The following is a 21,318-nucleotide window of genomic DNA, read 5'->3' on the forward strand; positions in this document are numbered from 1 at the left end:
CTCCCCAATCTTATTTTTACTTTTTATTTACAGACAAGATCTTGATAAGTTGTACAGGCTGGAATCAAAACTCATTCTGTAGGCCACCTTAGCCTTGAACTTGTGATCCTCCCACCTCAGCTTTCCACAGTGCCAGGATTACAGGCATAAATCACCATACTCAGCATATTTTAAACCATCTTAAAAACCCCAACTAAGCTGGCATGGTGGTGCACACTTGAAATCTCACCTGGATGCTGAGGCAGGGGCATTGCCATAAATTTAAGGCCAGAAAGGGCCATACTCAGCTAGAATGAGGTCCTGTCTCCAGAACTTAAAAAAAAAAATGAAGTAACTGGAGGCTGTGTGAGGAGTTGGGTAGGTGGGTGGGTGCAGGAGGGGTATAGGTACCTCCTGGTGTCCTGCTCAGTGACCGGGACCCATTACCCCAGGACTCCACCCACTTTGCTTCTATTTTGTGAAAGAACTAGCCGGCTAGCTGAGAAGCCGACCTGCAAGCCCAGTGCCTGGCTGCTAGCTCCGTTCCCACACTAGTCTGCATATAGTGACATGGATGGGACAGGAAGACAGAGAAGCTGGAGGCTGGCAGCAAGGAGGGCTGCCTTGTCCAGTGTCCGGGAAGAGGAGAGGAAGACTATGCTGGGGTGGTAAACAAGCAGCAGAGGAGACGAGATGGAAATACGGAGAAGCAGCCAGTCCCTCCAGCTCTCACCCTAGCCTCGACTTGTGTCCTGTAAGGGACTCTGCCCTATGGTAGCAGTAACCTGTGGAGAAGCCTCCTGTCTATGGGTGGACAGGAGGCATAGTGCCCTCAAGTGAAAGAGCATGGGGCAAGGGGCGGGCCAGCACCTAATGAGGACCCAGCACCTGAGACAGACAGGAGGACACCGTGTGTCTCCCTTCGCCCACCACTGTGTTCTGTTGCCCTTCCTATGTGACTCTGGCCTCCACCAGGACCCCCCTCCCTCCCTTGCTGAGGCCCGAGCTCTTGCCTTCCATCAATCAGCCCCTCTCCCCCACCTGTCCATCATGTTAGCTTCGGTTGATTTAACCAGAAAACAAGCTCAGAATGTAATTCTACGCCCTCTGTCCCATCTCCCATCAGCTCCAGAGGCGGTAGGCTCAGGGGTGGGGCCATGGCCTCCCAGAGTCAGTGAAGACAGGAAAAGCATACTGATCCCCAACGACATCCATCAGCCTTCTCCCTGCTTCGGGCTGGAAAGCTGAACACAGCCCTGACAGGCTCCAGGGAGGCTCGGTTCCCAGGTATCAACCTGAGATCCTCTTCCTCAGGCATCTCAGCTAAGCTCCCATCTCCTCCCCAGGATGTCCTGGGAATTCTAGCCCTTATCTTGTTCCTTGTTGAGCTGTCTGATGCCCCTATTGTCACTGTCTCCTAGCTGGCTTAATCCTTAGTTGGAAGTTCTTCCTGTTGTCTAACTTCAAGCCAAATTAATAAAGACTAAAATTTAAAAAAAAAACAACTCTAGAACCATAAGAGAATAAACATATTAAGTATCTTTAAATTTTTAGAAAATTTAAAGTGAATAACTATCACATGGGAGATAGGACTCAATGGTGGAGGAATTTGCCTAGCCATGTCTCCCGTAAAAAAAAAATAATAATAATTATATATATATATGTATATATATATCAACTATCATTTTATTTGAGTCAAAAAAGTAAAGTTACAGATTGTGACAATCTGGCATTAGTGAATGAGTGAGCGGGCAGCTTAAGCAGAGGTGGGAGTCACGTTTAAATCTGGGAGGTATGAGGTCAGTTTTTCGATCTGAACTCCAGTCTCCACAGAAAGCTTATATAGAAGAGCGGCTGAAAGAATGGATGGCCAAACAGCTCACAAGACGTCCCAGTGGGTCAGTAACCTTCAGAAGAATAGAAAAAGAGGAAGTCTACCTAACAGGTGCTTCAGGAGTCAGCCACCCAATAGGAAGAGGCCTTACTCTGTTGCAAAGTGTACATGTGTGTGGGATGCCCAGATAAGGAGGCATCTGGCCATGCCGCTGGCCCTCAAAGGGTTAATGGCAGTGTCTGCAAACCACATCGACTCCCCTGGGAGCTTGGAGATCTCGCTCTCATTTTAAGTAACCCTAACGCATGATGAGCAAGGGCAAGGAGCGAGCCAGAAGGAACGGGACTGCGCGCAGAACTGATGGTACAAGGAGGTAAGCCACCCTAGCCGGTCTGAGACGAGGGCTCCTCTGGGCACCCGGATATGGAGCCAGTTTGGGAACAGTTGGGAAGGGGGATGCAAGGAGCTGAAGCCCACAGGTGTGACAAGGCTTATTATCTCTCTCCAGAGGAGTGGCTCAGGGCTGGAGTTGTGCCCTCGCGGCAGAGAGCACCCGGCATCTGTGGGAGGATGTCACAGAGACACTGGTCCAGTGTAGCAGGGGGCTGTTCTCTGAAGGTGGGGGCCAGTGTCTACTCTCTGAAACAGACCAGACTTTGGGGTGAATGGTGAGAAAACAACCAAGATCTCAGCCAACGTCGGGTCCCCAGGAGCCATGCCCTCTGCCCAGGCCCATTGTTGCCAGAGCGGGTGGAACAACCTGGAGTAAAAGGACAGTTGTTGAGGCTGACAGAGGAGCAGATTGGGGCAGCTGAGTTGGGGAGTATCGCAGAGTGGGTAGAGACAGGACAGAGAAGCTGTGCTACCTTCTGAGCCTGGCTGGATGAACTGAAGAGATTCGTACCTCTGGGGAACAAGAGGATCCTGCTCCGTTCACCTGCCCCTCTTCCTTCCTCAGACCCCCGAACCCTTTCCCAAAGAACTAGGGCCAAGAATGCTGAGGTAAGAGAGACCTTATGGTAGTGAGCACAGATGCAGGCTAGAGAAGCAGGCGAGATGCTGAGAGAAAGTCCCAAGTTCTCCCCAAGCCTGAGGCTGGGGGTGCGGATGCTTGATCTCTCTGGCTTTGCCCAAGGACATTGGGGCCTCCTCAGCATAGAGACTCAAACACAGAATCAGCTGAGACAAACTTGATGGGAAGTGTAGACTCAGGTCTACCCTGAAGGTCTGGGCTGCATATAGACATGGGGTTGGGTTTTTAGGGATGCCTGGAAACTCGGATGCCGGATGCCTGGATGCCCGGATGCCCGGATGCCTGGGTGCCCGGATGCCTGGGTGCCGGATGTCCGGGTGCCGGATGCCTCTGCTGTTGCCCTGGTTTTCCGGCTGCTCTAACACCCTACCCTAGGGCAGTAGTGAGCTCACCCAGCTTAACTGTTTGCTGGAACTTTCATCTCCTGCCGGCCTTGCCCTGCTGCCCCTTAGTGCGCCACCTGGGATTTCTTGTTCCTGATGGGGAGTCTAAGGGCCAGGGTGGAGGTGTTCAGGAGGATCCCCTAAGGAAGGTTAGATAAGAGTATGATGAATGAGACCAGCGCTGTGGGAAGAGAGCGAGTGCTGGAGGCAGTTGTGGAAAGGGAGCAGCCCAGGGTAGAGAGAAACAGAAAAGGACAAGAGGCAAAAGTGGCAAGGCCAGCCATCACAGAACAGGGCTGGGTGATGGGTGGTGAAACTGAGACCCAGAGAGACCAGCCATCCCGGAAGAGAGAATGGATCTCCAAAGGCCACACAGAGAGCTGAGGAGGAAGCACAGGAAACAACCCAGTAAGAGGAGGCCACAGGTGGGAAGTAGAGCTGGATGGAGGGGAGGGGAGGGGAGGGGGAGGGCGAACCCTAGCCAAGAAGGTTGGAGGAGGGACAGGGCCCCAGGCTAAAGCCTGTGACAACCACCTCCATGGCTCATTCGCCTAAGCATCCCTGAGAGCAAGATTTTTCCTAACCTTCAACGGCCATTCCTATCAACCCTATGGGAATCAACATCAAGTGTTTGGAGTTCTAAACCTTGGGTCACAGGGGTGGGGCTACCACCAGAGGCTAGGTGGAGATCTAAGACCCTTGAGGAAGGAGCTGAGGGAGGCTCTCCCCAAAGTTGCAATCCCCAAGAGAGGGAGGGATGCCAGGGCAGGGAAGAAGGACTTGAGCAGAGGCAAAAGGAAGCTGGCTGTTCAGCCAGGATCCTCAGCTGCACCACCCAAGTCCTGGCCCCTTTTGCAGCCTTAGCTAATGGCAGCAGCAGCCTCAGAGCCAGCCATCCCCACCTAAGAGCCAGGGGAGAGATGGGAAGTTTCCAATCAGACTGGGGAGGGAAGGAAGGACAGCCTATTCTGCCTCTGAGTCTCTCCCGCTGTCACTGTGGCTGTCACTGTCATCTCCTCTAGGTTCTCTTCCTTTTAGCCCCTGGTCACAGTCTGGTCTCGCTGTCCAGGATCTAGCTCTCTCCCTGGCTCTTTCAGGCATGTGTCTCTCTGCCTCTCGCTGCTCTGCACATCAACAGTCCTACCTGCCGCTGCTTCAGTGGAGCACTGAAAAGCTCAGTTTGTCCAGCCGATCTGGTTACTTGGTCCCTGGCATCAAAGGTCCCGATGACAGCATGACTTTCTTTTCATAACTTTTATTGATTTATTTTGTTTGAGGCAGGGCCTGCCTATGGCACTTTTGCTGCCCCCCAAACTCTTTGTAGCTCAGGCTGACCTTGAACTATGGGCAAGCATCCTGTCTCTACAAGTGTGAGCTACCCTATCTAGCACTACAAAAATTACTTTCACTGTAAGTGCCCATGTGTGTTTATCTAGGTATATGTGTCTGTGTGTTTGCATCCATGTGTGTCTGTTTGTTTATGTGTATTTGTCTCTGTTAATTGTGTCTGTGTGTATATACATGTGTCTGTGTGTATGTATCAGTGTGTGTCTGTGTCCATGTGTGTCTGTGTATATGCCTGTATGTATTTGCTCCTGTGTATCTATATGTGTATATCTGTGTTTCTGCATGAGTGTCTGTGGATGTCTCTGTATGTGTCTGTGTGTATGTATGTGTGTCTGTGTCCATGTGTGTCTGTGTGTGAAAATGCACGTGTCTGTGTGTATGCATCCATGTGTGTCTGTGTGTTTATATGTATGTGTCTCTTTCAAGTGTGTCTGTGTGTGTATATGCATACATGTCTGTGTATGTATCCATGTGTATCTGTGTGTATGCCTATATGTATATGCTCCTGTGTGTATCTGTGTATATCCTGTATGTGTATATCTGTGTTTCTGCATGTGTACCTGTGGATGTCTCTGTGTGTATCTGTCTGTGTGTATGTATGTGTTTGTATCTCTGTGAATCTATGTGAATGTGTCTGTGTGTATCTATGTGAATGTGTCTGTGTATGTCTGTGTGAATGTGTCTGTGTGTGTCTGTGTGTACCTCTATGTGTGTCTGTCTCTGTGTGCTTCTGTCTTTCTCATGCTTGCCTATTAGGTTGGCTGGCCTCTGGCTCTCTAGTGCTACTGTTGAAATTTTGTCTGGCAAGGAGCCCACATCCCAGGCTTGGTTTCCTTTGGGGCCAGGGCCTCCTGTCAGCCTTGCCTCTCTCCTTAGAGTTTCAACTCTCCTGCCCTGGTTGACCAATCACAGTTCAGTGCCTGAAGTCAGACAGACCTGTTCCCATCCAGCTCCACCACTTGGTAAGATCTTGAGCAAGTCTCTTAATCCTTTGAGCCTCTGTTTCCTCAGCTTACAAAGTGTAGCCAATCCCAACCTCAGAAGGCCATTGTGAGGAATTAGTGAAGGAACATAACAGGAGCGGCACCTCATCCTGAGCTGGTGACAGCCCCAAGTTCACACCCCCTGCGACAGTGAAGGGTGAAGCAGCTTGGGAGGTTTGCTTTGGCGGCACGCCCAGCCGAAGCCTCCTTCCCTGTTGTTCTCCTCGTTATCTCTATTGCTTCTATTAAATAATGACCTAGAACCTACTTGTGTTGTAATGAACGCTTATACGGGCCAAGGGGACTAACATTATTAGTAATCAGACAGATGGCGATGGTAAGAACAACGGCTTGCTGCAGTAGCCTTTCCAGAAATGCAAAATGCTCTGGAGAGCAACGACGATCATGCCAGACTGGGCTATGGTCCTTTCTGACTTACGGTTCCCAGTATTCATCCTGTAAGCCACTGTAGTAATCTCACCATGGGTGCTGCAGGGCTGTTCGCAGCCAGTAAACAGAATGCACCCGATCTCTGTACATGCTGCCTATAGCCCACGAGAGCCAGAGCCGGGGCCCAGGGAACAGGTCATGAAAAGACAGAGTAAGATGCTCCCAGCCAGGGAAGTCCTACACCAGTGTGTAGATTAAGGTGACACAAGGGATCAGCTAGATGGCAGCAGATAAAGGGCTTGCAGAGCAAGCCTGGTGACCTGAGTTACATCCCTGAAACCATTTAAAAGGGAAAGGAGAGAACAGATTCCACAAAGTTGTACTCTGACTGCCACAGGCATGCCATGGCACTCGTACACACACACACACACACACACACACACACACGAATACATTTTCAAAGATTTATTTTCTAAAGTGACACACAAGGGATTAGGGTTAAGTGACAAAGACAGTTGATATGATTAGCAGTGGAGCTGAAAGCTACTCTTCTCTGGGGTTCTTCCACTGACAGCTTGGGGCCGCAGGCAGGAAAGGAGGAATTTACAGGAGACCCTTGGCTAGACTTCCTGGAGCTAAGGCTTTCCACACCAGAACTGGCAAGCTTCTGGAGGACTCATGAGCAACTTGCAAACATGCCCGTATTGGGAGGAAGCTACTGCATAAAGAGTGGGAGAGTCACCCCTCACCCCCTACCACTCTGGTTTCATGTTTAGGTTTGGGGGTTATTTGCTTTTGTTGTGTTTTGGGCTCTCTTTTGTTTTATTTGTTGAGGAGACCTCAAATTTGCTATGTAGCTGAGTTTGGCCTTTGTGCTCTTGTCCCTTCTGCCTCTGCTTTCCAAGTGTTGGGATCAGCCATGCCCTAAAACTGTTTAGCCTTTGCTCAGGTAGGAGAGGAGGTGTCAGCAACCTGCCTATCTCCATGGCTGGATCATGTAAATCAATCTCTCTCTCTCTCTCTCTCTCTCTCTCTCTCTCTCTCTCTCTCTCTCTCTCTCTCCTCTCCTCTCCCCCTCTCTCTGTTTCCCTCCCTCTCTCTGTCTCCCTCTCTCTCTCTGTCTCCCTCCCTCTTTCTGTCTCCCTCCCTCTCTGTCTCTCTCCCTCCCTCCCTCCGTCATCCCCCCTCGTGACCCTACATGTGCCTAGTTCCAGAGCACATTCATGTCACTAACCCTACATGTCCAAGGCTCTGGATTCCCTTATTTTCCTCTTCCTCCTCCTTATCCTTCATTTTTAAAAACCAGGGTCTTACTGTGTAACTCAGGTCCTGGAACTCTGTGTAGCCAAAGCTAGCCTCCACCTGTGAAGATCTCCCTGCCTATGTCTCCTGTGTGCAGGACACTCTAGGCTTTTAGCCCATACCCAACTAGAATCTTAGGAGCCTTGCTCTGAGGTCTTGCTTTCCAGTCTTTAACTTGTAGAAAGGCCTTGGGGAAGTGCCATGACTGCTGGGGCTCAGAGTGGCCTCTAAGACCTACTATGTTCTAGAGGTTTCTGACACTCAATCCACCATCCAGGGATGCAAGGCCACAACACCTCAGGGCATGTCAGACATGTACTATCACAGGTCCCACCAGCCCGTGTGATCAGTATCCACATTTTGAAGACTTGAGATGATTGTAATTCTCATTAAAGTCAAGAAACACTGCCACACACAACATGCTTGAAAGTCCCAGGGAAACTCAGAAAGGAAGATTTGTGACTACAGCTATGCAGCTATGCTGAAGGGTCTTGTTAAGTCTCTCTCTTCCTCTCTGCCTGCCCCCTCCTGTCCTTTCTTCCTCCCTCCTCTCTTAAGTCTCCTTTGGAATGGCAGGAGGTTGCTATATACCAATGTCTGTCCAATGTCTATGTGTCCCAGAGACCTCTACTATGGTCTAGTTGAGAATAATGCTTTCTTCATTCTGAACTCACCAGCTTGGGAGTCCCAGAGCCAAAAGTAGCACCACCTGAGCCACCCCAAGAGCAGGTTCCACATCCTTCTCCATGGCCCTCCTTCTCCCCTCTCATTCATCTTGTCCTCTTCACACTATTCACATCGACTAGAGGCAGTAGAAGCCAGCATCCTCTCTCTAACCCAGGTTTGCTTCAATGCCTCCTCTCCTCCCACCTCAGGCAGGCCTGTCTTACTGGAATAGCTCTAAAACCTTCCTCTGCTCCCCATCACCCTGCCCCTGAGAACTGCAAGACCCTTCCTCCTTGCCCATAGCTTACCAGGCACCTACGAATACAAGGCATAATGCCAGGATGTAATCCAAAGGGCTAGCACTAAACAAGACAGCAGGGTTCCTGTGCTCTGAGGGAGAGCACAGCTGTCAAAAAGTGACCCTATTGAGTGATGGCTTGAACAACAGATAGGCTGAAAGGGGAACTACGTGGGATTAGCATCTCAGTGCACAAAATACATCACACAAATTCATGAAGGTTTCATGCTGTCTTTGGCCCCACTGGGCTCCTCTTCAGCCAACCTGGCCTCCTTGGGATATCTTGATGGCCCCAAAATCAAGATCTAGACTCCTTTTTCCAGGAGGTGCTACCCACCAAGACGATCTATGATGTGTGAGTCAGTCACTCTTAGGACCTGGCTGGCCTCGTCCATGGTGGCTGCCATCTCCAGAAAACCCGAGAAGCTCTCAAAGCTGGGTCTGCATGGCCATGCTGAGAACACACAACTTTTACTGCTCTAGAAAGGGATATGGCCCAGCTGGGTACAGCTGACTGACGCTATGCACCAGGCATTTGGGCTTCGGTGGAAACAACACAAAAATCCCCACCTTTCTCCGACGTGAAATTGTTGTGAAGTTACTAGAATGGGCCACCAAGTTGGCCAGTAATCCCAACACTCAGGAGGTAGAGGTAGCAGGATCAGGAGTTCAAGGTCAGCCTCAGCTAAATAGTGATCGAGATTCAGCATTGACTACACGAGAACCTGTCTAAAACAACAGAAACCGTTACCAGTGTGTATTTATGCCACTGGTATGCATTCTGTACTCAAAGTTTAGGGGGGGAGGGGGATCCTTCCCTCTTCTCTTCGTAAAAACAAAATCCTGCTGAGCCCTATGGACAGTTTGTCCCTCTGTCTGACTCCATGTGGGGTTAGAATGGAGGACCATTTGCCTTGGGCTTAGACCCAAGCCACTGCCCTGGGGCAGTCTTTGAGAAGTAAGGAGGTCTGCACAGAAGCTGGTCTGTATATACGAGAATTCTTGCCTTAGCTTCTCTTTTCTGTCCTGAACCCCTTCCTTCCTTCCTTCCTTCCTTCCTTCCTTCCTTCCTTCCTTCCTTCCTTCCTCACCTCCATCTTTTCCCTTTTCTCTTACTTTCCCCAGGCCTTCAGTCCAAACTCAACCCTCTCCTACCACCCACCATGTACTGCAACTGCTTCTCGGAAGGCATCCGGGCTGCCCCTGTCAACTACTGGATCTCAGGTAGGCCTCCCTGCCTTGAAGCTGACTTTGGTAGGGCCTGAGGACAGCAGGTGATGCTCACACTGCCCCCCCACAGGTCTGGCCTTCCCGGATTGGGCCTACAAAGCCGAGTCGTCGCCAGGTTCCCGGCAGATCCAGCTGTGGCACTTCATCTTGGAACTGCTGCAGAAGGAAGAGTTCCGCCATGTCATCGCCTGGCAGCAGGGAGAGTACGGGGAGTTTGTCATCAAGGATCCAGATGAAGTGGCTCGCCTCTGGGGCCGCAGGAAGTGCAAACCACAGATGAACTATGACAAGCTGAGCCGGGCCCTCAGGTGAGAAGACAGTGGCCAGCAACGGGAGAGGCAGAGCTCAAGGAAAAGGGCTGTGGTTCCTGGCACTCCAGGCTGCTTGCCACTCTTGCAGGGCTTGGGTAACGCCCTCACTGTGGGAAGATGGCTGGTGCCCTCCAGCAACTTCCAGACTAATGGAGAAGCCTTCCAGTCTCTCCCTTCCTCACAGAGGCAACTCTCAATTCTCTAGGTATTACTACAACAAGAGGATCCTGCACAAGACCAAAGGCAAGAGGTTTACCTACAAGTTCAACTTTAGCAAGCTCATTGTAGCCGACTGTCCTCCATGGAAAGTGTGGACACCCTCCACCCCTTGCCTGCTGTTGAGGCCCCCTGCCCTTTGTCAGACAGCCTTGGTACCTGTGGCTGAGCAGAGTGAGGTAGGCATGAGTCCCTGTTCGCAGAACTCTGACAGGACCTGTAGTCATCAGTCCTAGAGGCCCCTGGCCACTACCTTAGAGCCCTCCTGGTCTCCAATGGTCTTCCATATTCTAGTCCCTGAGAGCTTTGGGATCTGCTCTTTGTGATCCACACCCACCTGTGAGGAAGGATGATTTCTGTGCTAGGTATTATCTTTTAGTGGTGGGTCCAGAAGGAAGGCTAAAATTGTGCAGGGGAGGGTCCAGGGAGACCGAGACAGTGGGCAACCCACAGCAGCCACCGGTTGCTTGGGGATCGGTATGGGACTATTTCATCATATTAACAACTGGGTGATAGCCTTGCTATGACTTACAAGACTACACTCCAGAGAGAGCCTGTCCCACCCAAGCTTTCCTTCTCCTCCCTTCTCAGCCCCTTCGTAGCATGCTGTGCACACGGGCCACAGGAACTCAGCCAGCTCGAGAGAGAACCCCACCGCAGCCACCAGAGGCCTCTGGGGACAAGGACAGCAGCAGCTTCAGCAGTGAGTGTTGAGCACAGAATTGATGGGGATCTCAAACAGAGGTGGGGAGCCTCCCAGGGCCTGCCTGGCTAAACATATGCCGAAGAAGGCATGAGATAGAGATCTTCATTCAGGCAGTGTTTAGCGAGTCTAGCTGTTTACTGGGCATGGGGCGCAAACAGGAAAGATAAGCTGAGTAAGAAGCAGAGGCTGGTAGGAAGTAGAGATGGGAGGGCTGCCATCACTACGGGTGCTGGGAGGGCACAGAAGAGCGCTCTGGGATCCCTGGGAGAAGAGAAGTGCAAAGATGCCGCGCAGGGTTGGGGGTTTAGTTCAGTGGTAGGCACTGGGTTCGGTCCCCAGCTCCAGGAAAAAAAAATGCCGCACAAAGGGAAAAGTGGGAGCTGTGCAAATCTGGGAAGCGTATTGGTAGGATGAGTGGGAAAGCAAAGGGGGCGTGGGAGACAGTCTGCCAGGCCAGCAGCTCACCGGGTCCAAAAGGCCTCAGAAACCATTTGAAGAACGGAGAGTTCAGGGGGAAGAGGTGTTCAGGTTTTCGTTTCATTTATTTGTTTTTGTTGGTGCGGGAAACAGAACCCAGGGCCTTTATAAGCTCATGGAGCACTCTACCTACGGAGCCACACCCCCGCTTTCTATTTCACTTTATAAACTACAAAAGGTTTCAAACTGAAAACGATCTGACTGAAGGTTTCTAGACCTTATGATACAATGTCGGGGCGGTATGCATTCCGTGACAGATATCATATCTAGAAGTTTGAAGTTTGCCCTTTCCACTGGCTATGAATAGGAGGTGCAGGGAGCCGCCTCTCCAGTCACCTACACAGCAGGGCAGTAAACAGTCAGCACTCCACAGCACGCACTCCACAGCACGCACGCTGCGCGGCTGAACTGACTCATTCCGTTCGTTATATACACCCCACACGCTCTTGATCTGGGTTATTTTTAACCCACACCTCGTTTATCAGCACATAACCCTGTCATGAGCCAGCGAGCATCTGTATGCAGGCTGTGTGTGGCTGGGACCCTGGAAGAAGTCATTCTCTTATTGGAAGGTTTTTTTATTATTTTAAATTATGTGTAGGGGTGTGTGTCTGCATACGGGTATGTGCATTCGAGTGAAGGTGCCCTCAAAAGGCCAGAGGCATTGAACACCCTGGAGCTAAAATTATAGACAGTTGTGAGCCCTCTGACAGGGGTGCTGGGAATAGAATTCAGTGCTTCTGAGAACAGTAGCTTAACCACTGAGTCATCTCTCAAGCTTCCGTTGGGAGGGTTGTTGTAGTTTGGTTTGGTTGGGGGGGTTATTGTTTGTTTGTTTGTTTGTTTGTTTGTTTTTAAACAATCTAAGAAGAAGACTCTAGGACGATGGGGTGAAGAAGGGACCTCAGCTGAAAAGAGGTGGGCAGACAAAGTTCATGTTCTTTCTTCTTTCATCAGATGTTTAATCAATCACCTCCTGTTTAATGTGTCCTCTTGTGTTTACTGTGCCTTGACCCCAAAGGAAACACCATAATTTTCTAATATTATTTATTTAATGTATAAATATACTGTAGCTGTCTTCACACACACCAGAAAAGGGCATCGAATCCCTCTACAGATGGTTGTGACCCACCACGAGGTTGCTAGGAATTGAACTCAGGACCTCTGGAAGAGCAGTCAGTGCTCTTAACCGCTGAGCCATCTCTCCAGCCCTGAAACACCATGATTTTAAGGAAGAAAGTTTTACTGTTTTTTTTAAATACGACTTTTAAAAAGTAATTTATTTTTATTTTTGTGTGTATTGTTGTTTTCCCTGCATGTGTGTGTCTGTGTGAGGGTGTCAGATCCCTCTGGAACTGGAGTTGCAGGCAGCTGTGAGCTGCCATGTGGGTGCTGGGAATTGAACCCGGGTCCTCTGGAAGAGCAGTCAATGCTGCTAAAGCTGAGATGTGAGCAATGCTGCCTTTCTGAGGCTTTTAGTCAAGAGGCTAAAGGCTCTACTGATGGATACGCTGTGTTACTGCTGCTTGGCGCAAAGGGGGCAGACACTGAGGGTGATAGAGACAGCAGGGAAGACTTCCTTAGCAAATGACTTTGAGCCAACTTCCAAAGTGCACACAGGCTCAGCTGAGTTTGCAGGAAGGAAACAGACCAGGAGGTCAAAAGCCTGGAACAGAAAGAGGGACTGGGAGCAAGCTATCGGTGGTACTTCATGATGGGGTAAAAGGAGAAGGCAGTCACTGATAGACACCAGTGACTCTCAGAGCAACTAGGTCAGGATTTCTGTGGAAAGATCCAACCCAAGTGTCTTCTGCAGAGGTCTATGCCCCTCCACTTCAGGCAGTTTTGAAGATAGGGACTACCCACGTTTACCCACCACAGTGTAGGGCATGGGGCAGGCCATGGATGCAGCGTGGTTGGGCCATCAGTCTGGCATCCTAGAGCTACCAAGCACATGGAGGGCTTCTCTGTTTCTCCAAGCCCCTTTTCTTCTAGCACCAGAGTGCTGAGAATAGTAAGCTTATCCCTCTGGAGCCGGCTGCTTTCCTTTCCTTCACGAATATACACATTCCCTCCCTGTGCTTGGGTCCTGAAGGATATAAAGGTTTTAGGTCAGCAGAGGGCTGGTAGCAGTCACTTGTCACACTTCTCGACTGGAGTTCCACTTCGTGCTTTCCCTCCATCCTCACTCAGATCATGCAGTACCAGGAGAGGGAGTTGCTGTTGGACACTCAACCAGGTTCAGGAAATGGGGGAGACTCCAAATATCTCCTCCTCATGCCCATTAGGCTACAGTATGGACACAACCCTGACCCCAGGAGCTCCTGGGCTCACAGCCTTTCTGTAGGACAACAGCCCTTACCTCATCTAAGGGTCTAAGGAGAATGACACTGGCCCACAGAGAAAGAATATGGTGGCAGAAGGAGTCCACATGTTTTCTCATGGAGAACATTCTGACTATTTTAGTCCCTCACAAATGTGACTTGAGAAATATTCCTAGCTAATGAACATCTATATTAATTAATACCTGATCTGTTTTCCCAGGTTTTATTCACTATATCACACCCATGTGACCCCACTAGTCTCTTAGCAAATTGATGTGACCTTGCTGAAAGAGGAACACTTTAGGCAGGCTCGCTGAAACAGAAAAAAACATTTTGTGGAGCTCTGTCTAGCTATTTCCAGGAACTCCAGCCTGGGCAACCCCTGTAGGGGCCTGGCAGGTGGGAGGGGAAGAAGGTGGGTCTGGATGGAATGGAAGGAGGCAAGGGAATTATGGGACCAGCATCAGACAGAAGAGGACTGTGGTTCTCACACATGGTCAGCCCCAGGCTCATAGTCATGAACTCCATGGGCCCCTTATTACACATACTCTTAGCAGATGCCACTTGACCTTAACCAGGAGAGAGGACTTTATGGACCAGGCAACAGAGGCCTTCATAATTAGATGACAAGCACCTGTCCCACAACCAATTCTTTATCCAGTTAAATAAAATCTGGAGCCTTTGAGCAGGGTTAGAAAGAATAAAGGGTAGAATCACTGGGTTAGAACACAGAATATTCACTCAGTCTCTCAACACATTTTTACTGTGGACTTAATCTATTAAATCTGGACTATATTCAGGGAAGAATACATCCCTAACTATGATTTCTAACAGAGCCATGTGTCCCAGGAAAGGTGAGGTGGGAGAGGACAGCAGGAGCAAGCGCTCCCACAAGGCTCTTAGAGTCTCAGGAAATTCCATCCAGGAGAAATATGAACCAAATGAGCAAAAAGAGGTAGACAGATGACCCACACACACACTCCATCCCCCACCCCAGCCTCATTGGGAGAATACTTACCTAAAATGCAGGAAACCCAAGGTCTGTGACTCCAGCACTCCGGAGGTGGGGGTCAGGATAATCAGGAATTAAAGGTCATCTTCAGCTGCAGAACAAATCCAAGCCAGCCTAGCTCTGTGAGATTCGGTCAGAGGAAAAGGGAATGGAAGGGAGGGGGAGGGAGAAGGGGGAAGCAAGAGAGGAGAGGGAAGGGAAGAAGAGGGAGCAGTGGGAGGGGAGGTGTCTTAGTTAGGGTTTTACTGCTGTGAACAGACACAAGGCAATTCATAAGGACAAAATTTCTCTGGGGCTGGCTTATAGTATCAAAGTCCATGGTCATCAAGGCAGGATCATGGCAGCATCCAAGCAGGCATGGTGCAGGAGGAGCTGAGAGTTCTACATCTTCATCTGAAGGCAGCAAGAAGACTGGCTCCCATGTGTTTAGGAGGAGGGTCTCATTGCCCACCCCTACACCTACTCCAAAATGCCTTACTTCCCAATGGTGCCGCTCCCTGGGCCACACTATCACCACAGGAGAGGGAAAGGGCAGCAGAGCATCTCGGGGAGTGGTGCCCTCTTGACCATTTCCCTTTCTGTCTCTAGGCTTTGGCTCTGTCCTGGGCCCAGGTTGGCAGAGCCCTTGCTGCTGTTTCTGGAACCACCAAGGTGATCTGCCCAGCTTTGCTTCCTTTGCTCCTGTGCCCTGCCTCTGCTGTAACTGGGCCCACCTCTCAGGGCCCATCTTGCCTCCTCTTTCCTCAGAGCAGCCACTTTTGGAGTCCTTAAAGCCTGGTCCTCGGCTCCCCGGCCCCATGTGGATGCCAGGTGCCTGGCATTTTCCAGGGCTACACCTTCTGGCCAGGCTGAGACAGGGCACTGAAGCCCCTGAAGTTCCTCAGGCCCCGGGAATTGGTGGTAAATCCTGGCCCAGGGCCAAGCAGGCACCTGGATTCCAATGAGGGACTCTCCTTAGCGACTCGGGGACTCAAACTTGGAAAAGGAATCCCTATGCCCCCAATCCAGAGAACATGATAGCCATGTGGCCTTCGGATCCCCCTTAATCCTGCCCCCACTTTGTATCACTGGAGGACCCAAAGGGTGAAGCTGAACCAAGGAAGGTCAAATGTGGGCGTGAGGAAACAGAGGTGGTGCTCCTCCCCTACTAGCAAATTGCTATCAGATAAAGGAGACATTGTTAACTAAATTCTTTAATTTTTTTTGGAAAGAAATGAGATTAAGGGTTTCTGTCACTAAAATTGTCTCATGCCTACCCCCAAGAGGGAATGAAGGGGCTTTTGGCTTGAGTCTTAGGTCTCTTTCTCCCTCTCCGCTCATTCCCCACCCTGGCTAAGGTTTCCTGGACCCTTCCCACACCTTCACATATTTCTCTGTCCTCTGTCAGCTCAGCCACTAGGAACCTCTGTCCCAAGAAAGTTCTTGATTCTGCCTCCATGACCCCAAGCTCCAGGCAGGTGCAGAGAGCGGGAGGGGTTGGTTCTTGCATCTGTGTAATACTCCACCGCTAACTAAATAAAAATAATAAAAATGCCCTTGGCCCCACAGCCTTTCTCCGGTGCACCCTGGTCTTGGCTGAGTTCCTTCTCTGTTCCGACCAGTGGTGGTGCCAAATGCAACACAGGAGTCCTGCTGGGAAACGCAGAGGAGGGCCTAAGGCTTCGAGTGGGACCGGAATCACCCAGCGAAGCTCCTAGTGTCACACCAGAGAGAGGGGCAGTGGTGAGCCACGAAACGAGGGAAGCCCGTCCCTAAGAAAGAACAGCAGAGAGAGTTGGGGGGGGGGGTTGCCAAAGACCTTAAGACTCCCGCAGAGGACCTCTGGGCAAAATTCTAATGGTCCAAGTGGGAAAGGAAGCTGGTGCTAAATGTCCTCTGCCTTTGGGTTCCTGAGGATGGGCAGCAGGGCTGACTTGAAGCACCTGGTACCAGAGAACAAAGAGAACACATAAGAAAGAGCGTCTCTGTTTACCCTCAGATGAGTCAATGGGGAAGGACGCAGCACAACCAAAGTCACTGAGCCATGCGGCTCTCCTGCCTCTAGGCTCTCAATTACATGGCCTGGGTCTGTCTTCTACCCTTTTGGTGGAACAGCTCATGATCTGGGAAGGCCCAGAGGGGTTCTACTGTCCATTCCAAGTTCCTCTTGGAGCCTCTCTCACATTTACTTCCTGCAGCCTCACTAGGCCTCGTGACCATACATTGTCAATCAACTAGAACAGGTAAGAAGAACGGCAGAGGGCATGACATACCCTCATCCACTGAAAGGCCAAGACAGTCCCAAACTGGGCCTAGGTCAGGAGAAAGGGTCTCTGTCTCCCTCCCTCAGCCCAGTGCAAAAACAAAACAGCACCACCACCCTACCTCTCACTCCTCCCAAGGCCATGCCTCATCCTTAGTAGGTGAGGCCCAGCACAGAGCTTTCCTATTGCCCTGCCCAGGTTAGGAGACAAAGCAGTGCTCTGCAGCACCAAGAAGTGGATGGTACACCCACCGGGCTTGTGTCCTGTTCTGTGACTAGCCCTGAGGACAGGGGTTTCTCCGTAAAAAGAAAGGATGTGTTCTCTACCTGGCCCCACGTCCTCCCCAGTGGTGTGTGGTCACTGTGGTCCCTGTGTTTCAGTGATGAAAAATGCTTTAAGGGTCTACATTCTATGACTTCCCCAACAGCTAGGTAAAGCCCACTGTAAGGGTTTGCTTCCAGGTGGCACTTTGTGCTGTAGGCCACAGATCTCAGTGAAGAGATTGTGCCACCACAGGCATTTTTTTCCCACTAAGTAATTTGTTGTTACTGAGAGCTGCCCTGTACAGTCCTGAATACTTATCAGAACATGGACTCCGTACCCAGCAGATAGTACCACCAGCACCTGCGTCAATTCGACTGCAGTAACCCAAAATGCCTCCAGACAGTGCTAAATGTCCCCTGGGGAAAGGGGAGAGACTGCCCTGGGTTGGGGGTGGACAGCTACTAAGTTCAGGAAAACCAGGTCTTCTGTCAAATAGGGAAGTAGCTTCCAGAGAGCTGTTGGTCTTCACGTTGCAAGAGTGCCCTCTGGTGGCTGGAGTCGGTACTCTGAGCTCAAAGCTCAGGACTTGTGTACAAAGTCTGTTGGTACAGGAATGACTCCAACTTGGAGCCTCTGAGATGAGGAAGTGAACTGCAAAATGCGGATGCGGATGCAGATGCAGTGCTCTCCCTTGTCAAGCCCCTTTAAATATAGTTGTCAGTCTATCAAATGACCAATTGCCTAATGCGACAACACAGGCAGTGGAGGTTGTCCGTTTTTAATATAATCATGTCAGCCACCTACCCCAGATTCCACGCACATTGTCACCCTGTGACCTTCGACCTCCTGTGGGGAAGGCACAGTGAGCACTCCGTGTTTCTTAGGAGCAGGACAGCAAAGCATGGTCAGCAACCACTCTGCTCCTGGGCCTTCCTCTGTGGCACCAGAAACCCTGGGAGACGCAGCAGGTCTTGAGAGATGAGACAGTCTAACTCCTGGGCTGCCAGAAGAGACCTCTGAGATCCCAGAGAAAAGGGGTTGTTTCGAATCACAGGGACGAGGAGCAAGATTAGGAATATAAATTTCTTAGTCATTAGTCACCATACTCACTTAGCTAGAGAGTTTAAAATCCATTAGTTTGAGAGTCTGCTATGTGTGGAGAGGGACTTTTTAGAAGTGTCTCCCATGTAGGCTTTTTCATGTGGCCCCATGAGTAAGCACTTTCTTTCCCAGGAACACTCTGCCAGTTTGGTGCTGCATAAATTTGGTGTTCTTGGAACAGTGCTACAGGGCCTCATGACGTGGAAGGAGTCTTTGCACTAGAATACTCAGCTAAGCACAGGCTTGAAGGCTGCCTCAGTGTGTCTGTTGCTGTGCAGAGAAATCATGAGTATGGCAACTCTTATAAAGGAAAACATTTAACTGGGGCCGACTTTCAGAGGTTTAGTCCATTACAGTTACAGCGGGAAACATGGCAGAGTACAGGCAGACATGGTGCTGGGGAAGGAGCTGAGAGTTCTACATCTTGATCGTAGGTAGCAGGAGACTGCCACACTAGGCCTAACTTTAGGATATGAGACCTCAAAGCCCGCCTCCACAGTGACACATGTCCTCTGACAAGGCCACAGCCACTCCAACAAGGCCACTCCTCCTAATACTGCCACTTCTTATGGGCCAAGTAGTCAAACATAAGAGTGTATGGGAGCCATTCCTATCCAAACCACCACAGATGCTTAGAAACAGTAGCCCATGTTCGCTTCCCTGAATTGACGGCCGTGTGAATAATCCCTACCCTCTTCCTTTCATTCCCTAAGGAAGCTACCTTCATGTGCCACTTTAGGTCAGATATACTCTATACTGTTAGGGGGTTCTGTCCATTCAGAAATGTCATTGAATGTCTTGCATGAAAGCAGATGGCAGAGATCAATCATGGTGAATGGCAGTATGATGCTATCATGCAAATAGACGGTGCACAAGGCTGCTGGCAGTGGCATACGCTGCCCTGGTACTTTGTTCTAAGTAGGGGTATGAACTAAAATGATAAGAAGCGTATCTACCAGAGAATAAAAATCAGTTATAATCATTTTCAAAATTTTGGCACTATATACCATTGAACTGCTATGCCTCACGTGAGCAGCCTTGCAGCAATGGGCACACGCAGTACGTTTATTTACACTGATTCACCGCAAACATGTGAGTCATGGTGTCACATTCATCTCACTGGGTCATATGAATCTTTCAGGTACATATACTCTGATCTCACTACATTCACACAGCTGTATACACACACACACACACATGCACACACACACACACACACACACACACACACACACACACACACACCAGTAAATACAATCCAACAGACAGGAATTAAACGCTTATTGTGAATTTGTTTCTTTGGTTGGTTACTTGCTTGGTTTCAGATTTTCTTTATTATTGAGACAGAGTCTCACTATGTAGTCCTGGCTGGCCAGGAGCTTGCTGTGTAATCTAGGCTAGTTGTAATCCACCAGTTTCTGCCACACAAGGGCTGGGATTACAAGTTTGTGCCACCATTCCATGACTTCTACTGTGCTTAACATATATGTATCAGCCATGACTTCTACTGTGTTTACATATATGTATCATCCATGATTCCTACTGTGCTTACTTATATGCATCCATGACTTCTACTGTGCATACATATATGCATCTATGACTTCTACTGTGCTTACCTGTATACACTGCTGTCAGGAGGCTAGGGACAGGATAAAATTATTGAGTGAAAAATTGTGACACTGCAGTGGCTTCAGACACTTGTCACTCAACTGACTTCCAGAAGGAGATATGTTTTCTAAAACTGCATTTACACACCACTTACTATGATGGTATGAATGAAAATACCCTCCTCCCCCTAGGCTCATATATCTGCATGCTGAGTCCCCAGTTGATGAATTGCTTGGGAGGGGGACAGTTAGGAGGTGTGACCTTATTGGAATAAGTGTATACTTGTCAGAGGAGGTGTGTCACTGTGGTGGCTGCCACACCTCCCACCATGATGAACATGGACTTACCCTCTGAAACTGTAGGCAAGCCCCCCAATCAAATGCTTTCCTTTATAAGAGTTGCCTTGGTCATGGTGTCTCTTCCTAGCAACAGACCAGTAAGATACCAGCGGCATCCTAAGTGCTTCCTGTATATCCTTCCAACCAATGCAAGGGTTTCGGGAGGCAGACTCTGTTATCATCCCACTGTGCAGGTAAGGACAAGTACAGAGAAAGGAAACCTGCTCAAGCAGATTCCTGCCAGGAAGCAGAGGTTGGGTGCAGACCCAAGCAGTCTCTTTACAGTCTGCCCAGGCATGTTGCTCCAGTGTGCCAAATGCAAAGCAGAGGCCTCCAGTGTACTCACCAGCAGCCCAAGACCTTTCCCTCCATCTGGAAAGAAGTCACAGGCGTAAAAGAGAAACTCGTCAAGCGCTAGTCTTTGTATGTCTCTCATTTGACAGCAGAGAAGGGCAGCAGTTGGCGATACCGCCCTGTAGGCTATAGAACGCTAGGTCCTTTGCTCTAGAAGGGGTCTAGCTCTTGCATAGTCCTAGAAAGTCAGGATTCCTTGAGCCTTCTCCCAGGCTCCACAATCTCCCCGCCCCGGCTGCTCTTGTACAGTTCAGCAGCTTCTTCGCCTGTCTGCCTACTCATGTTGCAACAGTGCAGGGAGAGGCAGCAGAGGCAGCCGGGAGCGTCTCACAGAGCTAAGCAGCCAGCTTACACAGCACCAATCACAGTTGGTTACAAATGGTGCTTTGTGTTTGCACCAATCATTGCCCTGCCTCTTTCGCACCCCTCACAGCAGTCCCTCTGTCAGGCCACTAAAGGACGTGCTCCCACTCTGGCCTGTGTGAAAAGGGTGCAGGGTCATCCAGAGTTCACTGAAGCTGCTGAAAATCCACCCACTGCTGATTAAGACATCAAATAGCCCTGTCCCACAGGTGTCTGCTTATTTACTGCAAAATGAACACCACGGGTGCTTACAAGAGACTGACATTGATGTTAACAGTGATTTTAACAGGCTTAATAGTGCATAATACAACGGGAGGGGTGTCCCTGTGTAGCTGGGTGTCCTATTTAGGGTTACTTACTATTGCCCAGACGAAATACCCAAAAGCAACTTGTAGACAAAATAGTTTATTTTATTCATATTTCCACATAATAGTTCATCATCAAAAGCAGTGAGGGCAGGAACTCAAGCAGGACAAGAACCTGGAGGACAGAGACTGATGCAGAGACCGTGGAGGGTGCTGCTTACTGGCTTGCTCAGCCTGCTTTCTTATAAACA

At 49.9% G+C, this 21,318-nt stretch overlaps 1 protein-coding gene and 1 long non-coding RNA gene across 6 annotated transcripts; one reads left to right on the forward strand and one right to left on the reverse strand.

Moving 5' to 3' along the window:
- Positions 1–3,140: 3,140 nt before the first annotated feature.
- Etv3l (ETS variant transcription factor 3 like) lies at positions 3,141–16,025 on the forward strand. Of its 5 annotated transcripts, none has more exons than XM_087630761.1 (7): positions 3,141–3,637; positions 5,453–5,538; positions 9,341–9,439; positions 9,516–9,753; positions 9,962–10,151; positions 10,564–10,675; positions 15,080–16,025. In XM_087630761.1, exons 3-7 carry the CDS (start codon positions 9,379–9,381, stop codon positions 15,433–15,435), a joined length of 957 nt encoding a protein of 318 aa, XP_087486887.1. In that variant the 5' UTR covers positions 3,141–3,637; positions 5,453–5,538; positions 9,341–9,378; the 3' UTR covers positions 15,436–16,025.
- Positions 12,209–20,703, reverse strand: LOC147996340 (uncharacterized). The gene is made up of 3 exons (XR_015676191.1): positions 20,392–20,703; positions 14,498–14,611; positions 12,209–13,244 (listed from the first exon to the last, which is right to left on the reverse strand). It is a non-coding gene; the product is annotated as an uncharacterized LOC147996340 (long non-coding RNA).
- Between the last annotated feature and the right edge of the window lie 615 nt (positions 20,704–21,318).

This window comes from Rattus norvegicus, chromosome 2, assembly GCF_021556685.1.
Source record: "Rattus norvegicus strain SHRSP/BbbUtx chromosome 2, alternate assembly SHRSP_T2T, whole genome shotgun sequence".
Taxonomy (NCBI): Eukaryota; Metazoa; Chordata; class Mammalia; order Rodentia; family Muridae; genus Rattus; species Rattus norvegicus.